The sequence below is a fragment of the Acinonyx jubatus genome, chromosome E4 (assembly GCF_027475565.1).
Source record: "Acinonyx jubatus isolate Ajub_Pintada_27869175 chromosome E4, VMU_Ajub_asm_v1.0, whole genome shotgun sequence".
Taxonomy (NCBI): domain Eukaryota; kingdom Metazoa; phylum Chordata; class Mammalia; order Carnivora; family Felidae; genus Acinonyx; species Acinonyx jubatus.
In genome coordinates, this window is record NC_069395.1 from 6,686,439 (window position 1) to 6,709,760 (window position 23,322).

Below are 23,322 nucleotides of genomic sequence, written 5' to 3' on the forward strand. Positions count from 1 at the left end.
GATACAGGAGAACACTCTAGTTTCTTCTGCTCAGTTTTTCCGTGAACTGAAAACTGTTCTAAAGTCCCAAATCCCAAATTCCCAGCACTCTGATTTCCTCCTGGCTACTTTCTTATTTGAAGACAGACCTTTTTTTATAGTTATAATGATGAACGTTTCTATTTAAAAGCTATTAATTGTATTTTTCAGATAACTATTGCTATTGCATCATAACTTCAATAATATCTTATTTAATAAAGATAATGGAGGCAAAACCCTTGCTATCAATGGTTGAAACTATTGATAAAGACTAATGGGTTAATAGCAGGTATTTGGGAAATCTGTTTGCCACATCATTCAAATTGTAATAGCTATCACCTTAAATAACAGTCATATGGTTTTTGTTTGTTTTTCTGGTCATTTGTTTAAAAAAAATTTTTTTTAATGTTTATTTATTTTTGAGACAGAGAGAGACATAGCATGAATGGGGGAGTGAGGTCAGAGAGAGGGAGACACAGAATCTGAAGCAGGATCCAGACTCTGAGCTGTCAGCACAGAGCCCCACGTGGGGCTCGAACTCATGGACTGTGAGATCATGACCTGAGCTGAAGTGGGATGCTCAACCGACTGAGCCACCTAGACGCCCGGTCATTTGTTTTAATTAACGCAACATATAAATATTCTCACTTAAAATCATAGTATGGTAGAAAGAGTGGAATAGGCCAGGTTAAAAGAGTAAGCTTCTTATTTTTACGTTTTTATTTAAAGTCCAGTTAGTTAACATACAGTGTAATACTTGTTTCGGGTGACAGTATAGTGATTGAACACTTCTATACATCACCCAGTGCTCATCATGACAAGTGCCCTCCTTCATCCCCGTCACCTATTTCACCTACCCCCCACCTACCTCCCTTCTGGTAACCATCAGTTTGTTTTCGATAGTTGAGTCTGTTTCTGGGTTTGTTTCTCTCTCTCTTTCTCTATCTTTTCCTTTGGCTCATTTGTGTTGTTTCTCAAATTCTACATAGGAGTGAAATCATGTGGTATTTGTCTTTCTCTGACTGGCTTATTTCACTTAGCATAATACGTTCTAGTTCTATCCATGTTGTTGCAAAGGGCAAGATTTCATTCTTTTTTATAGCTGAGTAATATTCCACTGAATATATATACCACATCTTCTTTATCCATTAATCAATTGATGGAGACTTGGGCTGTTTCCATAGTCTGGCTATTGCTGCTATCAACATTGGGGTGCATGTATCCCTTTGAATCAGCATTTTTGTATTCTTTGGGTAAATACTTAGAAGTACAATTGCTGGATCATAGGGCAGTTCTATTTTTAACTTTAAAAAAAATGTTTATTTTTGAGACAGAGAGAGAGAGAGACAGAGTGTGAGCAGGGGAGGGGCAGAAAGAGAGGGAGACGCAGAATCTGAAGCAGGCTCCAGGCTCTACACTGTCAGTACGGAGCCTGATGCGGGGCTTGAACTCACGAACCATGAAATCATGGCCTGAGCTGAAGTCAGATGCTTAACTGACTGAGCCACCCAGGCACCCCATTTCAACTTTTTGAGGAACCTCCATATTGTTCTTCAAAGCGGCTGTACCAGATTGCACTCCCACCAATAGTGCCAGAGGGTTCCCCTTTCTCCACATCCTTGTCAAAACCTGTTGTTTCTTGTGTTGGTGACTTTAGCTATTCTGACAGGTGTGAGGTGGTATCTCATTGTGGTTTTGATTTGTATTTTCCTGATGATGAGTGATGTGGAGCATCTTTTCATGTGTCTGTTGGCCATCTGGATGTCTTCTTTGGAGAAATGTCTATTTATGTCTTCTGTCCATTTTTTAATTGGATTATTCATTTTTGGGGTGTTGAGTTTTTAATTTTAATTTTGCCACCTGTTAGCGGTTCAATTTTGTGCAAGTCTTTTTTAAACCTGTCTGCATTTCAGTTTTCTCATCTATACAGGGCAATATAAATTTTCTATGTCTTCTAGTCCAATTAATGTTAGTCACGGTCCATGTCAGCACTCACACCATTTTCACTTTTATGGCTAAGTCTTCAATCGCTACAGTGTCCACTGAAGTTTTCACCCCATCCCATGTACTCTGAATATCTTCGTCTGTCCTCGTATGTTAGCTAAATGCCACCGTCTCTAAAGGCCAGCCTGAGTTTCAGATCCTCTGGCCACCTCAGATCTTACTTCTTGGAATCCCTGATGTTTTGGGTCATAATCACCTTGTCTAGCAAGGAACATGTCTTAGGTGATCTCTATAACTCACTGTGTAGCCTAACCCATTAGTGTTTGCTGACCTGTCAATATATATTCTATTAAGGTCTTATTATATGCCTAGCACAGTGTTGTTTGTTGCTGAGAACATTCTCAGAGGGCTGTCATTGAAGCCTCATATACTATCGTCTTTGAGGACGTAAGGGAGTTCAATAAATTTCTCTTGCTTGGTTATTCTGTGAGATCAGGATGTCCAGAGAGGCAGGTGACCGAGAAATGGTGTAAGCACTGGGCTTGCTCTGAGGAGTACTGGCCTCAGTTCCTGCTTCTCATGAGCTATGAACATTGAAGAAAGGAACTAATGTCTTCATGAATACAAATGAAGAGGAGTAAACTCACACGTGAACACTTGGTGGACTTTGGGTATGTAAACACACGCAGGGCTAATTTTTAAAAAGCAGAAAGTAGAGAATAGTTATTCCCAGAGACCGATGACTAGTCAATCCGGATATCAGGATATAACCCCAAACTTGGTTTGACGATGGGCAGAGCTGGTGTCTTTCTCCTGATCACTCTTCTTCTCTCATGGGTTTGCTCAAACCTCTGAGACAACAAGTCCTTACCTTTTACCCTCCTCTCCGACACTGAGTGTTCACTCTTCTCTGAGACCCCTCTCATGTAAGAAGAATCATAAAAAAAAAAAAACAAACCCTCTCATTTGAACATTAAGTGTCATGTAAAAAGCGAATTAACTGTTGTTTAATATCATGTTTGGAGGTGAAAAAACTTTTAAACCTTTCGTTCAGTCATTCCTTGCCAAAGGGCTGTCAAGTTAGGATGTAAATTCTAGACTTACGTGGATCCCCCAAAGGACTGTGAAAAGTGACTTTCTAATCCTTTTGCTGTGTTTTTGATGGCAAACTTTGTTTTTGCAGGATAGAAGGTGACTGATGGTCTTACTATTATCTCTTCATGACTTTGCAATATTTACTTGCCTTCCTCATTTTTATGAGCAATGGTGCTAACTTTGGCCCCTCTCCTGGTTCCACAGGTACCCCACATCCTCCAGAAAAAGGTGGGGGGCGCTCTGCTGTGCTGTATGCTTAGTTGGAGAAAATTCCAGTTCTAGGATCCCGGGTCTCCCTACTTTAATTTTCCAATTGATCACATAGTTGCCAGCATTTATGAAACATATTCAATCAAAGACACTCCGAAAGTCTAATGTTATCCTATGAATGAGATGCAAAGACTTTGCACTCGCTGGTGATCCTATCACCCGGAGCTTCAGGCCTTGGGCAGAATAGTCTGGGAGACAGAAGGCATGCTGAAACAGGCCGAAGGTCTCATTTCCAGGCCTAACCTCCCAAGGAGTACGAATCCTGAAAGGGATTTCAGTGTTTAAGATATAAATCCTCATTTGAGTTGGGCAGGGCAAGGAAAAGTCTGGTGAAGTTCTTGGGCAGGTAAATAGAAAAAAAAAAAAGAGTTCGACACATTACAAATGGCCCCATATTTGTTATCTGCAGACTGTATGGAACACAGGAGTCCTGGTCTCAAGTGAGATGGTGCGTGTGAAAAGTCTAGATACACTTACGATGTTGCTTTGCACAAAGGTGATTAAGGCACGAGCAGGGGCATTTCCAGTTTCTTTTGGAAATAGGCTGATACTTGGTTTTCCAAGGAAGTACTGAAAAAATCACAAGTGAAAAAAAAAAGAAACTTTACTGAATGTTCTTATACTTACTGCTATATTATAGTGGTGTTTTTTCTTTTTTATAACTAAGTACTTGGTGGGGTGAGAGGGGGAGGGTGCCACAATACTTCCAGTGCTCAGAGCCTCTAAAGGTCTCGCTCCAGTGCTTGGTAGGAGCATAAATCATAATTGTCATTGCCGACTCGTTCCCAAATTTATTCAGCCACAGTTCCTCGGGGCTGTTGGAGAAGTACTGTGATGCTATTCAGAAATACATTCAAATCTATCCCCATGATGACGTTATTATAGTTCCTACTGTGTGATCCAGCGATACGCATTAGGGAAGTGGTACGCATCCACCCCACGGGTCACGAGGTGTTAAAACACATTCTCCTTATTAAATGAGGGGTTAGGTGAGCGTGGTGACAAGGCACAGTGCCGTCTAGACCCACGTCATTTCTTCTGATCACATCTCAGCAATTCCTGGCCACACCACCAGCCACAGTTCTTAGGGCCAGCGATATGGCTTCAAGTATAAGGTAAATGGTGTTCCACATTCAAAGAAGATATTCTCTAGCGCCCCCCACCTCGGCTGCTCCCGCCACCCCCCCAGAATAGTACTTTTGCTGATGCTGATGTAGGGTGCTTTGGAAAGTTAACGAAATGGCACAGGAGGCTGTGCGGAACAGATATGCTGCGGGGGGTGGCTTTGGTCATGGATTTCGGAAGGAACGGATTCTCCGCGGCTTACCCTTGGTGAAAAAGGGGGAGTGGAAAAGCTTTTCATGGGAGACAGGTGCCGACGGATAGACTCAGCTCGCTAAACGTCTTCCCTTGGGATTATCCAATTCAATGTTCCTCAAACCTGAACAGTGTATAGACATAGTTTATAGGAAAAAAATTTTTTGCAGCCTCTCAGGGTAATTGATTATATGGACATCATTAAAATATGTACAAACAAAACTAGGTTTATGCTTCTTATGCTTATAGTTCTTTTGCAACCATAAAGCCGGACCAGATTTAGAAATGAAATCACACATAACTATAAACTCAACAAAATAAATTAAAAACATTATTTTACTGTGTCAAATGATGTGGTTGGTTGAAACTAACCACTAGTGTGGGGGGGTGGGTAAAGATAGGGTGGAACCAGGTGGCCTCAGGGCCTGCTCTATGTTTAATCTGGGTTATTTATTTATTTATTTATTTATTTGATAAAAAAAATTTTTTTAAATGTTTATATATTTTTGAGAGAGAGAGAGAAGCACAGTGTGAGCAGGGGAGGGGCAGAGAGAGAGAGGGAGGCACAGAATCCGAAGCAGGTCCTAGGCTCTGAGCTGTCAGCACAGAGCTCAACGTGGGGCTCCAACTCACAAACCATGAGATCATGACCTGAGCCGAAGGTGGATGCTTAACTGACTGAGCCACCCAGGCACTCCTATTTAACTTTTTAAAGTTTATTTATTTTTGAGAGAGACAGAGACCCCACGAGTTGGGGAGGGGTAGAGAAAGAGGGAAAGAGAGAATCCCAAGCAGGCCCCACACTGTCAGGACAGAGCCCCCCGATTGGAGGCTCGAACTCACAAAACTGTGAGATCATGACCTGAGCCAAAACCAAAAGTCACCAACTGAGCCACCCAGGCGCCCCTAATCTGGGTCTGTTATTTAAATGTAATTAATATGCACGCAGAAAATGCCCATTGGTATAAGTATGTTAAACAAAGTGTTAATAATAGCCTCAAAGGTTTATAAGTCCAGGAAAATCGAATCTCATACTTCACCAAACTTGGCGAGTAGGAAATGGTCAAATGTCAGTTTTAATGAGGTATCATTTGATAATTTGCTAACTTGTCTATTCACTTGAAGATCAAGTTTAGCGTTGCAGCGGCATTGAAATAGCTCCAGATGAGTATCTCGTGCAGTTACTACCAGAGTTAGAGACGGAACCATCCCGCTTTGTGTATTTCTGCCTCAGGTTTCTGCTTAGGAACCGGTAGGTGTCGGGATGTGGGGAGTCAGAGTCTGCTCCACACATCTGCTCGCAGCACGAATGTGGCACTGACGTCTGTGGCGAGCGGACTGAACAGGCCAAGCCGTTCCGTGACTCGGCTCTCCCACCATGTCCCATTTGTGATTGGCTCTTGACTTGATCTGGCTCCCATCTGGCATCCGTGCAGTCAGGGACACAAAAGGCAGCCACTGAAAGTGCATGGCAGTATCGTGTCCCCATGAGTATTGTATGAAGAGTTTCAAATGATAGAATCGTAGATACAAAATTTTAAAAATTCTCCAAATCTTGTGGGCTGCAAGAAAACACTTACACTTGGGAGATACTGCTTTAAAACTAAGTTCAGACTCCAGTTTTCTCGGGAAAGACTTTCTCATCCACCCTCTCTCTTTTAAATGTTTATTTATTTTTATTTATTTATTTTTGGGAGGAAGAGAGAGGGAGAGTGCTCTCTTTTAAATATTTTAATAATTAAATGACCAGAGGGCGCCTGGGTAGCTCAGTCGGTTGAGCTCCTCTGACTCTTGACTTCAGCTCAGGTCATGATCTCACAGTTGGTGAGTTTGAGCCTCACATTGGGCTCTGCGCTGACAGCACGGGGCCTGCTTGGGATTCTCTCTCTCTCTCTCTCTCTCTCTCTCTCTCTCTCTCTCTCTCTCTCCTCCCCTCCCCTGCTTTTTCTCCCTCTTCCTCAAATTAAATAAATAAACTTTAGAGAAAAATAGAGAAAATATAATTAAACGGTCGTGTTGAATTCAGTGATGTTTATTGTGTCCTAAGATTTATGTGAAGCCCTTTTTATAAATATGATCTCACTGAAACCTAATGATAGCTGTGTGAAGTGGGTATTTTTCCTATTTTATATAGAAGGACACACAGCGTGAATCACACAGCAGGTCGGTGGCAGAGTCAGAATTTGCATGTAGGTCTTTCTCATCAGCACACCTAACTTTGTACCACTACTCTGTTCCTCTCTGTGAGCCTCAGTTACATACCATGAACTCCCCTTGCATCATAAGCAGGCACCACTGTTTATAATGAGCTCCTTCTAGGCCTATCTTTTCCACTGGCCAGTGGGTCTCAAACTTGAGTATCTGTCAGAATTACCTGGAGAGATTTTTTAAAAATGCAGATTCCAGGCTCCACCACAGACTTAGTGAATAAGACATTTTTGGGGCGCCTGGGTGGCTCAGTCGGTTAAGCGTCCGACTTCGGCTCAGGTCACGATCTCGCGGTCTGTGAGTTCGAGCCCCGCGTCGGGCTCTGTGCCGACAGCTCGGAGCCTGGAGCCTGCTTCGGATTCTGTGTCTCCCTCTCCCTCTGCCCCTCCCCCGCTCATGCTCTCTCTCTGTCTCTCAAAAATGAATAAACTTAAAAAAATTTTTTTTAAAGAAATTTTCTGTAGTGTCCAGGGAAACCTGTATTTTTTTTTTTAAATCACTTCCCTCAGGTGATTTTGTTGCAGGTGTATACCTTTGATGCATTTTGAGCAAAAGTGTTTTCGACTGTGGGTGCCTCATGGCTTCTAACCACCTCTGCATCTCAAGGACTTGCTTGCTAAACGTGTGTTGAATAATTCAAAGAATGAATGAAGAAACAATTGTCGACAGAAAATACGTTCTTGAGAAGAACACTCTTTTGGCCAGACCTTTGGAAAATTTAGAGATACGTGCTTAAATATCATGTAATATACTCAGTCTAGACTCTCCTCTGGGGGCTGCCCATGGCAAGAAGCCTGCGAGAAGGTAGCAGAAAGCACAACTAAGTCTTGAAGAAAAAGAACAAAAACCCGCCGGGTCCTCCGGGATGGGACACAATCCGTCTTCTTCCGGTTGAAGAAAACCAAGATCAATCGAATTAGAAAAGCTTAAATGCCTTTGAGGGCCAGAATAAGGTTAGTTTCCCTAGCGTGTTATAGGCGTGAAGTTTTCTACTTAACTTACAGTTCTGAGGTCAAATGTAGATTAATTCCTTTATTCAGCAAGAGGGTTTGTTTTGAATGCTTCCTAAGTGCCTTGAATGTCGTTAAGGCATAGTCTTTTTTTTTTTTTTCTTCCTGAGTTTATTACCCAGCAGAAAATTCAGGAAACAGTAAAGCTGTGCAAATGCACGTGGGGCTAGGTGGCCAGTGTCTACAAGCACGAGAAGTCGCGGAAGGGTTTGTACAGCCAGGGTCTGGAGCTGGGAGCTGCATGAGCCCGGACAGGATTGGATGGGCAAGAGGCAAAGAGCAGCAAAGGTGGAGACTTGGCAGTCAGACTGCTTATGGCCGGCCGGCTCAGTTGACACAGAGGACGTGAGCCCGGCGTGGTGGAAGTTGCACGGGGAAGCACCAAGAAAGGACGTTGCATAGCTGTGCTTTCTTACGTTACGGGGAGCTTTGGATGCTGTGGAGTTCAGAATGTTCTTTTGTGTCTTGAAGCAGGTGAAGGATTATTTTAAGAAAATGAGTGTCCCTTTGGGGGGTAAGGTAAATGGCAGGGGAGAGGGGGTTGGGTCAGGAGACTTATTAGAAGGCTGTGGTCAGTGTTCCAGATGTGGTTGGGTTTGGGCCAAAGTGGTGAAGTGAGCCAGGAGAAGCCTGAGCAGCTGTGGAAGTCCCTGGAAGGACACGAGGAGAGAACATGGCTGGTAATGGTGCCCAAAGCCCAGTGACGCCCGGTGCTAGCAACGTGTGGCCGTGAGCACCCAAAGAGCCTATTTTCCCACAAGAAGTCTTGGTTGGAGATCAGTGTCCAACGCTTGTGGCCAGGACCCCAAATTTCCCAAATAGCTGTTTCAGCCTTTGTGGCTGGCAGAGCAGATGGCTCTCAGACTGGGACTGTTTGTCGTTTCTCTCTCCTCTGGCTCTCGTCACTTCCCCACCTGGTTCCCACACTGAGGACCCGTCAGTCTTGACACGTCTGCTTGGGACCGACAAAGGAAATCTTGCTAATTAGACAAAGGTGGCATCTCCCAAAGTGTGATCCCTGGAAACCTGCGGGGTTTTGAATGGATAACAGCAGGAGCAGGGCAAGAGCCTGCGTTCCGTGGTCAAATAAGTTTGAGAAATATTCTTAGAGAGTGACCCAGGTTTCTTTGTTGCAGGAGTCGCCGAGGTCTTTAATATGGTCATAAGCATCTCAGCTGTTCAAGAGAGGGGTAGCTTATAGCACTCCGCAAACTTTCGGGACCATGGAGCTCATTTTTAAAGAAGTGTCTTAGGGGCGCCTGGGTGGCTCAGTCGGTCAAGCGTCCGACTTCGGCTCAGGTCATGATCTCGCGGTTTGTGAGTTCGAGCCCCGCGTCGGGCTCTGTGCTGACGGCTCAGAGCCTCAAGCCTGCTTCCGATTCTGTGTCACCCCCACCATCCCTCCCCTGCTCATGCTCTGTGTCTCTGTCTCTCAATAATAAATAAACATTAAAATATTAAAAAAAAATAAAGAAGTGTCTTAAGGGGAGAGGGCTTCGTAGCAGAAAATAAAGAAGTGTCTTAAGGGGAGAGGGCTTCATTTGGAGAAATTGGAGACTAGGGAGTTTGTCTTTAGAATAAGACTCCTGCACTAAAGGTTGGCAGTGAAATGGAAAGAAACAGGAGACTGGAATTTTGGTCTGATTCTCCTACTAACGGCTTATCTGGTCACTGAACTTCCCTGGGTCTGTTGCCACAGGGGTCACACTAATAGTAGATGTACTCGTAAGTTCTTTCAACCGAAGGAATCTATAATCGTGTGCACATTCAGAAAAAGAACATCAGCTGTGATTTTTCTACTCTGTAATAAGCCGGGTGGCAGAGACAGTGGTGGGGGCCGAGGGGCGGTGACAACGAGATGAGTAAGATATGGTTTGAACCCTGAGCTGATTGTGTGGTCGGGCACAGTTACAGTGCTGGACTGATGGAGCAGACAGAGATCAATGAAGTTTCTGGTTTGTTTTCAGGCTCCTGTGAACATATCATACAGTGCACCTGCAAGGTTAAGTGGCTAAGTCAGTGCTAATCCCCAGCGATCACTTAACCATCTCGTTTCAGTTTTGCTACTAAGCAGTTGTGAGGCCTTCGATAAATCAGCCCTCTGGGCTTGGGTTTTCTTCCTCTGCGAGATAAAGGAGTTGGGTTAGATTAAGGGCTGCGGGTGTTGTGTGACGAGGAACTATTTTTGAGTGAAGTTTTTAAGTCCCGGGACTTACCTGGAGATGTTCTTCCTCCAGCCACTCAAGGCAGACAGGCCCCAAGGCTTTGTCTTCATTGTCTTTCTTTTCCTTATTCCCAGATCATTTTTTAAATTTCCAGATCATTTCAGCCGCCTAAGACTTCTCTTACTTCTTTTATGTATTTGATGTTTCAGTAGGTATCTGTTGCACCAAACTCCCTTGAATGGCAGACCCAAGTTTCCGTCTGCTCAGCGTGTTTACCTGTTTCCAGCTTTAAAAAATATATATTTTTATTTATCTTATTTTGAGAGAGAGAGAGCGAGCGAAAGTGAGGGGCACAGAGAGAGAGAGAGAGAGAATCCCCTGGGTAGCTCAGTACAAGTCTTTTTGCCCCAGTGAATAAACCCCAAGTATAATACTTGGTAAGCCCCAGTAATACAGTGAAAATTTGGATCTTTTCTCAAATGTTGAATACTTCAGTTACCTGCCTTCTTAGGGAACTAGAAGGCAGAAGAGAGCTGGACTAATATAGGTGACATCTGTTCTTGTCGCGTGGCCACTTTATTCCCATTAAGTTCCGTGTCCTTTGCTGGAGACAGTGGCAACTTAGAATAGCGGTTCAGCAACCCACCTGGACGCTGTGGCACCACACAGAGTTACACATTGTTTTACCATCTAATGGAGGAAAGAGACCGGCAGAAAAGATGGAAATGACATAATGACACATGCTAGAATGCAAGCACCCCAGCATGTGGAACAGAAAACCCTAGGTGAGAGGTAGAGTGTGCTCATACTTAATTTAAAAAAACATTAGCAAAAACTGTACATCCATATATTTACATTTATGTGTCGATAGTTCTAGAAGACTGCTCAGGTAACTGATAACTAGCAGCGTTGAAGAATGGGGGCGATAGTCTGAGGGGGAAGTGAGACCTACTTTGATTGTAAGCTATCTGGACAGCCCTGGTAGCTCTGGAGACACTCCCAGGGGATCTGTGAGAGCAAAACTATTTCCACAATAATCCTAGGATGTTTGGCTTTGTTTCGCTCTCCTCCCACGATTATATGGTGGAATTTTCGAGAGGATGCATGATATGTGATATTGCAACAAATTGAATTCAGAAGTGGATATGAGAATCTGTGTTCAATTAAGCCAGATATTGAAGAGATTTTATTTATTTTGAGAGTGGGGAGAGGGCAGAGAGAGGGGGAGAGAGAGACAGAGACAGAGACAGAGACAGAGAGGGAGAGAGAGAGAATCCCAAGCAGGTTCCACGCCCAGCATGGAGCCCGACACAGGACTCAATCCCATAACCCTGTGATCATGACCTGAGCCGAAATCAAGAGTTGGACACTCAACTGACTGAGCCCACCAGGTGCCCCTCAATGAGAGTTTTTTTTAATGTAAACTAATGCCACTGTTCTCACTAAGAATTTTTTTTGAAAATAGCTATTGTTACTTAAAAAATTATGTTAACACATAATCACAATAATTTAACAATAATTTTTAAGAACTTAAACATTAATAATAAAATTGAGTAATTATTATCTTAAATAAATAGTAAATGTAACATTCTGTTTAAATTTCTAGATTGATAGATATCAATAGGTGTAGCCCTCCTAAGCAGACTCTCTTTGAGATCCCTTCAGTGCCTGGGGTACTTAGGAGGTGTCAAGTTGGAAAGAAAGTGCGAGTGATGCAAAAGTTTGTAATGCTGGGGCGCTGGGTGGTTTAGTCAGTTGAGTGTCCACCTTCGGCTCGGATCATGATCTCACGGTTCGTGAGTTTGAGCCCTGGGTTGGGCTCTGTGCTGACAGCTCAGAGCCTGGAGCCTGCTTTGGATTCTGTGTCTCCCTCTCTCTCTGCTCTTCCCCTGCTCACACGCTGTCTCTCTCTCTCTCAAAAATAAAGATTAAAAATAAATAAATAAATAAAAAGTTTGTAATGCAACATTGCTCTCCCTCCCCCCCCCCCATAAAGGGATATCTACAAGAGGTCTGGGGTTCAGTGCTCTAGAAAGTTCCAAGTCCTGTGGCTTGAAGCAAAGACGTTGTGACAACTGAAGACACGCAGAAGCCAGCTGTCGTCGAGGACCTCGTTCCTCAGAGAATGTTCTGCACCCATGGATGTAAGTAAGGCCAGTCGCTGAAGCTGTCACCCCATGAGGCCGGGGGCGAGGGTAGGAGGGGAAACCACCTGCTGCCAGTGTGGCCTCCCTGGAGCCCCTCACTTACCTGGCTGGTGTCACAGGGAATGTGGAGCACGCGGGTTCTGTGCCGAGAGCTGGTGTCAGCGGAGACCATGTGTTGGATTGTATAGGAAAGCTGATGTTGAATGTCAGCTCACTCCTCAGACTTCGCTGATCCAGATGTGGCTCGCGCCAGGTTCGCAGCTGATCCTGGGGTGTCTTCCCCAACTCTGAGTGGCCCAGGGTATCTTGGTCTTCCCTGTCCCGACAGGACCCACTGGAATCTCGGGGTTCCTACGTCGATCCGGGTCTCTCCCAACACTCCGATTACATTCATTTATTTATTTTTTTGTAAGTTGCCTTCTTCCAGCAATAATTTGAGGTGGCTTAGAGAAAAATAATAATTCAGAGAGCTACTAAAATCAGGGTCATTGACTCAGAGTCCTATAATAAGCTTTGGAGGAGCTAAATATATGAGAAAAGCCGGCCTGGGGTACTTACTGTAGATAAATGCAACCCTTAGCCCTGGGACGCAAGGCAGAAAGAGATGTGTGGGACATCTCAGAGCATCCACGAGCAAACTAGGAAGCATTCACCCACCTCAAGGTGTCTGCTCTGGGTGAATCTTGGTCTCCATGGGACTTCTCAGTTCATCCTTTAGCGGATTCAGATCCCATTAATGAGTCTAAAATTCTAGTAATTCTATGAGTCTGAGACCTTTTCAGCCTGGAGCTCACCAAAGGCACAAGCCATGTTTCCTTCACGCCAGCATCTCTGGCCTCCAGCATGGGGTCTGGCTCACAGAAGATGCTCGGGGAGAACCTACTGACTTCCATCCATATGGCTTCTGTAGAACTCACTGAATGAATGGATGGCTGAGTAAATAATATGGACCCGTGAGTCCTCGGGAGTGAAGGATGAGGGCAGGAGGGACAAGTGGTATTTTCTCACATTTTCCAGGAGATTTCTTCTCACTGTCAGGATGCTCATTGGATTATACACTCCTTGCCATTTATTATGTAAGGACTAAACCTCTTCCCCATTTCTCCTTCACCTCCTTGTGGTGAGAAAATATCTTGGGTCCGTTTCTTCCCACAGATCTCCTTGAAACTAATGTATTTCCTTCCTTCCTTCCTTCCTTCCTTCCTTCCTTCCTTCCTCCCTCCCTCCCTCCCTCCCTCCCTTCCAATAGACTTCAAGTAGACTCTTGATACTGGAAGAGCTAAAAGGTCTTCACTGGAGCCTTCATGATGTGCAGTTGAGAATGAATAATTCATAGCTACGTTTAACCACTAACCAGAAGTTATTGCAGATTTTCTCTATTACACGAGATTCCTCAAACATGATTCATCTGTGGATCATTCCGCTTTACCTTTCAGAAGCTATCACTGTGGACTTTTCTTCCCCTGCCACCCGATCTTAAGTGACTGTTTCCAGAAATTACTATTTCAGTATCCACGGCGTGTGCAACCTACAGCCTTGTCTTGTGAAGCCCCGTCCGGCTGCCTCCCCCCACCTCCACTATCATGTTACACCGAGAACTATTTCAAGTCCTGCTCCCCCAAGACAGAATCCTTCTGGTCTTTTCCGGTGACCAACATCGGCTTCCTCCTTTTCTGAGAATGACGACATTAAGTATTTCATTCTGTCCAGAGACTTCAGTCTCAGTTTCCTGTGTCTCCTATTAATAGGAGGACCAAGTAATGTAACATCTAAATGGAACACTTGCAAGGGAAAGGCAGTGTTATTAATAGATGCTCTAAAACATGGGGCTGATCCCAACGTACGGTCAAGATCTGGCATCAGTCGCAAATACTGAGAGCAGAGGTTAACAATAGCCTTTGGAGATCAACTCCTCCAATTCTGTTTGGTTGTTTGTTTTGGGCCCCAGGGGGCTCTGGGGTCCACCCAGCCCAGCCCAGTGTTATACAAGCCCATGGAGACCCTGTCCCCTCATGGATGTTAGAGCTCCCAGGGGACACCATCAAACTCACCACAGAACTGGTGGCCCGTGTTTGTGAGCCAGCATAGCACAGCCTGTCTTCTCTGCCTTTTCCTCCCTCTTCGTCCCCTCCTCTGCCCTCCCCCTCTGCTCCTTCCCCTTTGGGTCTACATTCCTTCACTCTGCCCCTCCCCCACCTCCTCCCCCCTCCGCGCCTCCCTCCTCTCACTTTTCTCTTTTTGTCTCCTTCTCTCCATTTGTCACTCACACTGTCTTCCTTTCCCTCTCTCTCCCAAAATGGCTCTTCCAGCTTTGCTGGAGAGCAGCTCAAAAGAGTAGTACTGCCAACGTTAGCTTCTCCTTTAAAGGAAAAGTTTGTATTTCCAACCGGAGCTTGATTCTCCCTCGTGACTTAGAAGCTGTCTTTCTCCCATTGCAAGTGGCCGAGGGCTGGTCTGTTTCTCATGAGTGTCTTGGGTGGGAGGTTCTGGTTTCAGGTGTCCCAGAGGACATGTTTTCCAGGGCATGGCGACCGCACAGCCTGGGGGGTTGCACGTGGGGGTGGCGTGGGGACGGGTGGCATTCGGAGCAGTGACCGGGACAAACCTGGGAGGCATCTGCTTGTTACAGAGCACGTTACGGTTGAGATAAATGAGGCACCGTGACCACACTGCTACATAAACCTAGGCGTCTGAGATTTTGGAGTTTGGCTCTGCCAGGATCATTACAGGAAGGACAAGGTCAGGATCGGTGTCTAACTAATCAGAGAGCCACAGCTATTGTGGGTGTGCCACGAGGTGAGGAGAGAAGAGACTGGTTAGAAACTGAGGGACATGCCTGCCCAGGGGAAGGGAGGCCAGGTGTGCAGCTGGCTTAGACGTTTCTAGATGAAATGGGCTCAACAATGTTCTGAAAAGCATGAACTGCGAATGGACGGTGGTGATGTACAAGGAACCGTGGGGCTGGAGAGCAGTGTGGGACCCAAGGACTTTGGGTAACGGCTTTACTTACAAAAATAGTAACTGTTACGGGGCACCTGTGATGTGTGAGGGACTCCACAAGTGATTTGAAAGCATACGGATAGGAGTGGGGGATCATTCCAGCCCAAGTGCTCATGGCCAACAAGAAAGGGAAGAAACAAAAAAGAGAGCCGTGCTCAAGGAGGTGCCCAGAGGGTGGTGAGTGGTGATGGTAGGGGATGGCACTTGTGGCTGGGGGGGTCCCCGACTGTGGAAGGGGTGGGGCTGGGGCCAAGCATGGGGGTGCCAGGCAGCGGTGCAGTATGCAGAGGGCGAGGTATGGGTTGGTCACTAGCAGTGGGGCTGACCTCAGCAGTGAGGACGAGGAGTGAGCAGTGGACAAAGATGGCACTGGACGTGGGAATGGAGGGGAGGGGGCAGATGGCAATCTGTGGGGAGCAGAGGGTTAGGACCGAGGGGTGGTGGAAGAGAGAGCTGGAAAGGAGGGTGGCTGCCAGACTGGGGAGAGCTCTGACTGCTGGCTGGTCTGTGACATCTGGACGCCATCTTAGGGATTCAGCATCTGCGTGGGACGTGCCCTAGGAGTGACTTTGCTTTTGAGGATGCCAATTTCAAATGCCCCTCTTGCTGAGTGGGGGTGCAGTTCTGAGCCAGATTTAGGGAGGAAATATTCAGACGCCTAAGAATATATATGCGTGAAACACGTGGAGGCAGCACGTTCTAAGGTGTCAGTCTCTTGGTTTTGCTTTGATCTTCACGGCTTATAAGAGATTTGAGGGTCAGCCACAGACTGCATCGCCCTCAGGGTACATCGAGGGCTGCTAGCAAGAATCTTATTTCCATTGTTTCCATTTTCATTGCCTTATAATTTCTCATATTATATTAATTATTTTAGCCTGAGATTGTGGGCTGCAGGAATGATGTTAAGTGTTCCTGGCTGGCAACATTTCCTGAATTTCTTTCTGAGCTTGAACCTATTCAAAATTCTTGCTTCCTGGGGCATGGAGCTTCGGGTTCCTCCCCTTGTGATGGATGAGAGGGGTTGGGGTATCCCTTCTAGACATTCATAGTCTTTGTCAGGATTTTTCACTGCTGTCTTATTGTCTTAGACATTCATGTGACCTCTTACACTGATTAATTTCTTTATGTGTATGAGCTCCTCCTCCCCCACCCCTCCCCCACCAAAAAAAAAGACTGCGAGAACCTCTTAGCCAAGGTCTGAGTCTTTTTGTCAGGTGGTTTTGCTTTTGTGTAACATCTAGCGTAGTATTCCACATGCATTATCTGTTGGGGGTTGAGAAACAGGGTTGGTGGTGGTGGGCAGCTGGAACCCATCTGCTCCCATGTTTCACCCTGGAACTGGGTTTTATAGAGGATGGTCCAGAGCAGATGTTTGCTAATCGAAGCCTCATTCACTGATAGCATCGGTTTCAGCTAGGAGCTTGTTGAAGACAGAGTTGCATGCCTTAGACCTCAGAGTCTGTAATTTTTTTTGTTTTTAGTTTTTTTGGGGGGGATATACATATAGAGCATGTAAGTGGGGGAGAGGGGCAGAGGGAGGGAGGGAGGGAGAGAGAGAGAGAGAGAGAGAGAGAGAGGGAGAGAGAATCTTAAGCAGGCTCCACGCTCCGTGCAGAGCCCAATGAGGGGCTCAGTCCCATGATCCTGGGATTGTGACCTGAGCCAAAATCAAGAGTCGGATGCTCAGCTGACTGAGCCCCCTGGGCACCCCGTAATTTGATCGGTGTTTGAGACACACTGGTCCCCAGATGTAATGTGTACAAAGCACCTGAGGATTGTGTTAACATGCAGCTTCTGATATTATTTTAGGTTCCTTAGGTAATAGTAGACAAGTAGACCTCAAAGTTTTCTCATACCAAAGCAGCAACTTCCTTCCTAAGGGTGTCAGTGAACATCATTCGCTCCTCAAACTGATACTCCTGCACAGAACACAGGGTTTTTGTCAGGGTTTGGCACACGACGGCCTGTGGTCGAAATCCAGCCTGCTGCCTGTTTTTGTAAATAAAGTTTTATTAGCACACAGCTCTGCTCATTTATTTGCCTAGTGCCGATGGCTTCTTTTGTGCTACATAGGACAAGGTGAATAGTTATGACAGAGACCTTATGGCCCACAAAGCCTAAAATACTTACTATCTGGGCCTTTACAGAAAATTTTAAAAAAGTTTGCCGGTAGTGGCTGATGAGATGAACCCAAAATATTTCCTTGAGGTAAAGGAAATAGTTGTAGTCTTTTGCCCCAGTGGCAAAATTTGCAAGCCCGTCTTAATCTATCATGGAGAAGCTAAATCGTAAAACAATTCCCTAGTGGGCAATGAAGTGTCTTGAGCCCCAAATCGATCCAGATATCAGTACCAAGGAGTCTGTGACTTTCCAAGGCCCATTTTATAACAACCTCCTCTAAAGAAATGATTGTAATTTTATTGAGCTGACTCCTTCTTCCACAAATCGATTCCATGAACTGTTCAAAGTGAGTTTTGACTTTCCCCAAGAACTGGGAGGATCCAAGAGGAAATCCTGAGGAGAAATGTCCGGGACCAAGGAATCAAACAGCCTGGAAAGGGTTGGGTAGAATCTCCTGAAACAGTAGCCTCAGCCCAGCCCACCTCTGGGATGTTCCCTGGGCAGCCAGACTCAGACAGTGTGGGCTCGGAGTCCTTCTTTCCATTCCCTGGGAGAATCCCACCACCTGTCTCTTATTTGGGGTTTGTGAATTGTGAAATGATGGCACACTCCGGCTCCAGGCTTGCTGCGTGTATGCCAAGCATACAGAGACGGAAGACAGAGGCTGGGGCCAAGGAGCAGGAAGTACAGAAAGGGGGGCTGCTGGCCCGAGGCATCTGCTCTGCAAACACAGTGGAGCAGGGGGGTTGTGGGCGGAGAGAAGGCAGCCCCATGTAATCGCTCGAGGATGTGGGCGCGCAGCTCTGATCCCCTGGCTCTCCTTCCAGAACCAAATTTCAGAGGAGATGGGTATAGGAGAATTAGGATCCCTTTTCCTTGTCCAGGGGTTTTCCGGGGCCAGCGTGATTTAGCGTGGGATTCTATGGGATTCTTTGCTGTAGCCCTTGGAGCTCTACGCTTCCTTTGTTTCTTTTCCCATTGTCTGCATAGCCCGGGACACTAGCAGGGTTTTTTTGAGGAGGTGTAGACAAGAGTGAGGAGTCCCCTCTCAATTCCAGACTTTATTTTACCTCCAAACTATTCTGAGAGGTTGTAGGAGTGAATTGGCGCCTCCTGTATTGTTATTTCTTCTTTCATCCAGAGGGTGGATATCCATTGAAAGCCTACCATGTAACAGGATGGTGGGAAAAGCATGAACTGGAGAGTCAGACAAACCTGGGTGCAAATTCTGGTTTCTCCACTGTAAGCCCCCCACTCCCCACTCCCGTTCCAGTTGGCAGGTTTCCTCCTTCCTCACCCCACTTTCCCCACATCTCTCTGAATCTTCGGTCGGGCCGGAAGATCCCTTCTCTTTGTGTTTGTTGTAGCCCCATAGTCTGGCTGCGTACAGTATGATCGGGAAATCATCTGTTCAGGTGTCAGCCTCTCTCCCCACATTTTAAAGTCATCCATGGCAGGGATCTCTGTTAATAGTTTTTACCCTTAGCTCCCGATACACCTGGATATTATGGTGATTCTGCTAAATGGATCAGTTGGGATTTGGTAGATGACAAGTACTGGAGAATCATGAAAGTACCTGGAGACGTCCTAGTCCACTTTTCCTGAAGTGAATGGTTGAGGGGGTTGGGGGGAGGTTGGATCTGGAGACCCAGGCTTGTGAGGCACAGCTTGGGTGGATGAGTTGACAATGGACAAGCAGCTCTGTGTCTCCCCCGGAACATTATACGCTCACAGCAGTGGGGGCATGTCTTATTTGTTTCTGTGTCCCTTTATATTCTTAAGTACAACCAAGAAAGTGAGTAATTAGACAGTTGGATTTTGATGGACAGTACAAGACCAAAATCTTCCACCCATCAAATCTCCCCATGTTCGTGACGTGCATCTATCTTGTCTTGAGAGCCTGGAGAGTGGAACCATTATGTAAAAAACATAGATTTGGGGAGAAGAGAGTAAATTCAGTTTGAAACACGTCGAGTGTGAGATCTGCCTGTCACACACGCAGGACTGGAGAGCTGGAAGGAGGTGGGGGCTGGAGCCTTGTGACGTTTCACATGTCTGGGTTAGTTCCCCAAACTAGACCCAGAGCTCATGGTATAGCCTCTGTGGCACTTAATGTGTACCCATTAAAAAGGACCTGGTGCATATTTACTTGTCCACTCTAAGATATGGGGCTTCCCACGTAATAAAGATCTGCTGCAGATGCTTGAGCAGAGCTATAAGACGATATAAATTTTGCCCCAGGAAGACTCGATTTTGCTGCAGTGTACAAGAAAGATTGTAAGGGAAGGAGGCAGAGGTGGGGAAGCTTGTTAGGAGGCCAGCAAAAGGGCAGGTGGGCAGTGAAGGAGTCTGAGCAGAGCTGTACCAGGAGGAAAAGAGAAGAGGGGGGTTCTGACTATGCAAGAGACTGGTGACTTGGCTGGCTCCATAGCATCAGCCCTAGCAAGTCTCCTTGCTCTGGGAGGAGGAAGGACCAGCTATGTGTGGCTTTGGAATGAGAGCCAGCGACTGCATCCAGAGGGAGATGATGAGAAACACACAGGCCATGAAGATCAGGAAAGCACCATTAATCTTTTCATTGCAAACTACTCTCCAGAGCCCTGGGAGAGGGTGCAGAAGCCTGTGTGTGCGGACTCGGGCCCTTTACTAGGAAATACAAGATGGAATCCCCCTTAATAAGCACAGAAGAGACAACATCCTGGAATCGGAGAGGCTGGGAGAGGATGGGGTGGGGTGGGTAGTGAGGAAAGGGAGGGGCGGAGCACTGGTCAGAAGACAGGGGAAAGGAAAAGTGGTCCGGGGTGAGTAGACCTTGAATTTCATAGAAGCTGTATTTCTCTCCCCACCCCCCACCCCCAGTCTAATTTTATGGAGAATTTTTTCCTCAAATATGAAATTAAAAAAATTTTTTTCCAGTTTATTTATTTTGAGAGAGAGAGAGACAGCACAAGTGGGGTAGGGGCAGAGAGAGGGAGAGAGAATTCCAAGCAGCACAGAGCCCAGCATGGGGCTTCAAGTCACAAACTGTGAGATCATGACCTGAGCCGAGATCAAGAGTTGGATGCTTAAAGGGCACCTGGGTGGCTCAGTCAGTTAAGCATCTGATTCTTGGTTTTACCTCAGGTCATGATCTCATGGTTCATGGGTTCGAGCCCTGCATTGGGCGCTGTGCTGACAGCTCGGAGCCTGCTTGGGATTCTGTCTCACTCTCTCTCTGCCCTTCTCTGCTCACTCTCTCTCTCTCTCTCTCTCTCTCAAAAATAAATAAATAAACATGAAAAAAGTAACACAAAAAAGAGATGGATGCTTGACTGACTGAGCCACCCAGGCACCCTAAGATATGAAATATTTTCGAAATTAAAGAAAAGTCATTAAAACAAAGAAACTACTTTCATTCGATAAAAACTCTGGTTTTTAGAGTTACATGTTATTTATACATATTGTAATGCCCCCAGCATTGTAAATCAATTCGATGAGGTGTGTGAATGACCTTAAAAACCGTCTATACTATTTGATGTAGGAATTTCCCATTTATGAATCTATTCTAAGGAAATACTCTGAAGGGGACAAAAGTTACACACAACAAGGTAGGTAGCATTAGGTAGGAAAAAGAAATGATCTAAAGGCCCAGCACTGAGGGTATGGTTAAATATACAGGGTATAAGCCTTTAGAATGATGGTTTTGAGAAATAAAAACAATTCTTAATGTTTATTTTTGAGAGAGAGAGAGAGCACATGAACAGAAGAGGGACAGAGAGAGAGGGAGACACAGAATCTGAAGCAGGCTCCAGGCTTGGAGCTGTTAGCACAGAGCCTGATGCGGGGCTCGAACTCACGAGCGGTGAGATCATGACCTGAGCCGAAGTTGGACGTTTGACTGAGTCACCCAGATGCCCCTCATTTTGAGAACTGTAGATAATTTCAGAATTTATGGTTTTATATCAAGTGAAATTAGAAGTTTCAAAGTTACATAAAGGTATTAAATAACGATGTAAAATCCACAGAACAAAAACTCTGAGGAAAATGTGTCAAAATAGTAACTGAGTTTGATTTTTTATTAGCTGAGGAGCTCATAGGAGCCATTTTGGTTCTTCATAAGATTGAAAGTTCATAAATAAGCATGCATGGCTTCTCTATTAGAAAAGAAAGAAAAGAAGCTGTGTAAGTTTTTTTGAAGAGGAATGATATTATGAAGGAGTAATTGTAGTTTTCAGAGAGAAAATATGAAAAATCAAGGTGGGCTCTTTCCTTCCCTGGGACTCTGAAGGTCTTTCCTCGCTCCCAATCGGATGTCCTCATGTGTGCCTGGGGACAGAAAACAGCAAGTTTGCTACCTGAGCTCTGCTCTCACACACATAGCTGTTCTCTGTCATCTACATGGAAAAAAGACCCAAACCCCTTGGTCTCCTATTCGACATCTTCCAGAAGCAAATCCCAACTCGCCTTTTCCAGTTTGTGTGTATTTTCTATGTGTATTTTCTCCTCAGATCAAATCCCCTCTCAGACTTGCTATTTCTTGTGTGTGTCCCCACCTTCCCATTTCTGAACCTCTGCTTATTCAGGGAACAGCATGTTCATAGAGCGAGTACAAAACGCGGCCAAGCAGGCCAGGGGATTGGTCGTGCTGTGTGGTCCTGGCCAGCCCATCTCACCACTCTGATTCTCACATGGCGCACCTGTGACATGAGGGAGGTAGTGGATGGTTGCCAAGCTTCCTTGCAGCTTCAAAGCCAGGCGAGCCGTGTTACCTCAGTGTCCCAGGAGGGGACAGCTGTCTGTTCCTTGCCCCACGTTGTAACTGCTTCCCTTAAGTGTCCCTCCCTCTCTCCACCTGTCAAACCCTGCACTTCCTAGCTCTTGTCCCTTTTCCTTCATGACGTGTCCCTTGGGGTTCCGATGAACAACACGTGTATTGGCCCTTTGGCCCCTCATACGTACTATGTCTTCTCAAAACCATGGCTCGGGTCAAGGATATAACAGATACTCCCATCTGCATAAAAATTCAACTCCACAGGGAAGAAAACAAATTAAGTGAGCTTCTGGGATGAAGTGCGTTCTTCTCTAGATCCTTTGTTTATGGTCCAAATAGAGCCCAGCTTGTGATCCCCACATACCTTGGGGGAGAGGGGCATATAGATCATTTACAATATTCCCTAAAATCCTAAGAAAAATCACACGTGGGCCCCACAGCAAGTCTGTTTATTTTGAGTCAGAGGAATTTTTTTTCTTTTTTAGCCAGCACATAAATGTGAACTCACAGCCCGCCCTTCTGCCAACCACTGGTTTGACCTTCAGCTCGTGGGTAACTCCTACCGTGACCAGAGCCCTTCTCTCCCTTCAGATTTCTACAAACACCTACCTCCCCTCCTCTCTCTCTACTACCCATACGTCCACATGGGACAAAACGAAGAGGTTGGTTGAGCTAACTGAGATGTACCAGAACGTAGAGGGCATCGTTGCCATGTTCCAGCCCAAAGGCCACTCAAGAAGAAGGGGATCAGAGTCATCTTCTGACTCAACCTCACAAGAACAGCCAGGGCAGCTGGGCAGTCCCCGGCTGTTTACTCTGTCTCTGCCCATGGAGCATTCTGTTTCCTTCTGTTTCATATTAACAGCACAAGAGACTGTGAGCTGCTTAAGGGCAGAAAACTTGCCTTGTTCATCTTTGTAGCTCTTTCTAGAACCAAGTATAGTGCTAAACCGAGGGGAGGCCTTCGTATTAGTGGACTGGATGAATGAACACACAAAGGACAGACATACTCTGATGGCCCTGGGGGCAGTGTGAACTGTGGAGAGCTCAGGGTGATAGCCAGGGTGGACCACGGGCCCTTGCTCTGACTGACTTGTTATGTAACCTTGAGCACGCCTCTTCATCACTGTGGGATGAGTTCCCCCAGCTGTTGAAAAAGTGTGCATGCGTGTGTGTGTGTGTGTGTGTGTGTGTGTGTGTGTGTGTGTGTGTGAAGTGGCTGGTGATCGAAAATGTGTACCTTTGGGAGCGTGTATGTAAAATCGTCTGGCATAGGG

The 23,322-nt window shown here is 45.8% G+C and overlaps 1 protein-coding gene and 1 long non-coding RNA gene across 9 annotated transcripts in view; both read left to right on the top strand.

The window, feature by feature from the left end:
* Positions 1 to 23,322, top strand: part of DDR2 (discoidin domain receptor tyrosine kinase 2) — a 154,662-nt gene that overhangs the window by 12,645 nt on the left and 118,695 nt on the right. For 3 of the 8 annotated variants that reach the window (XM_053209794.1, XM_053209788.1, XM_053209789.1), the window contains one exon: positions 12,024 to 12,171. The exons of 4 other annotated variants lie outside the window; for them this stretch is intronic. In XM_053209794.1, coding sequence (XP_053065769.1) covers positions 12,153 to 12,171 — 19 coding nt within the window. In that variant the 5' untranslated portion in view covers positions 12,024 to 12,152. One more of the 8 variants, XM_053209791.1, reaches the window with a different exon arrangement.
* On the top strand, positions 15,401 to 20,547 carry LOC128313122 (uncharacterized). Its single transcript, XR_008293380.1, has 2 exons — positions 15,401 to 20,311; positions 20,419 to 20,547. It is a non-coding gene; the product is annotated as an uncharacterized LOC128313122 (long non-coding RNA).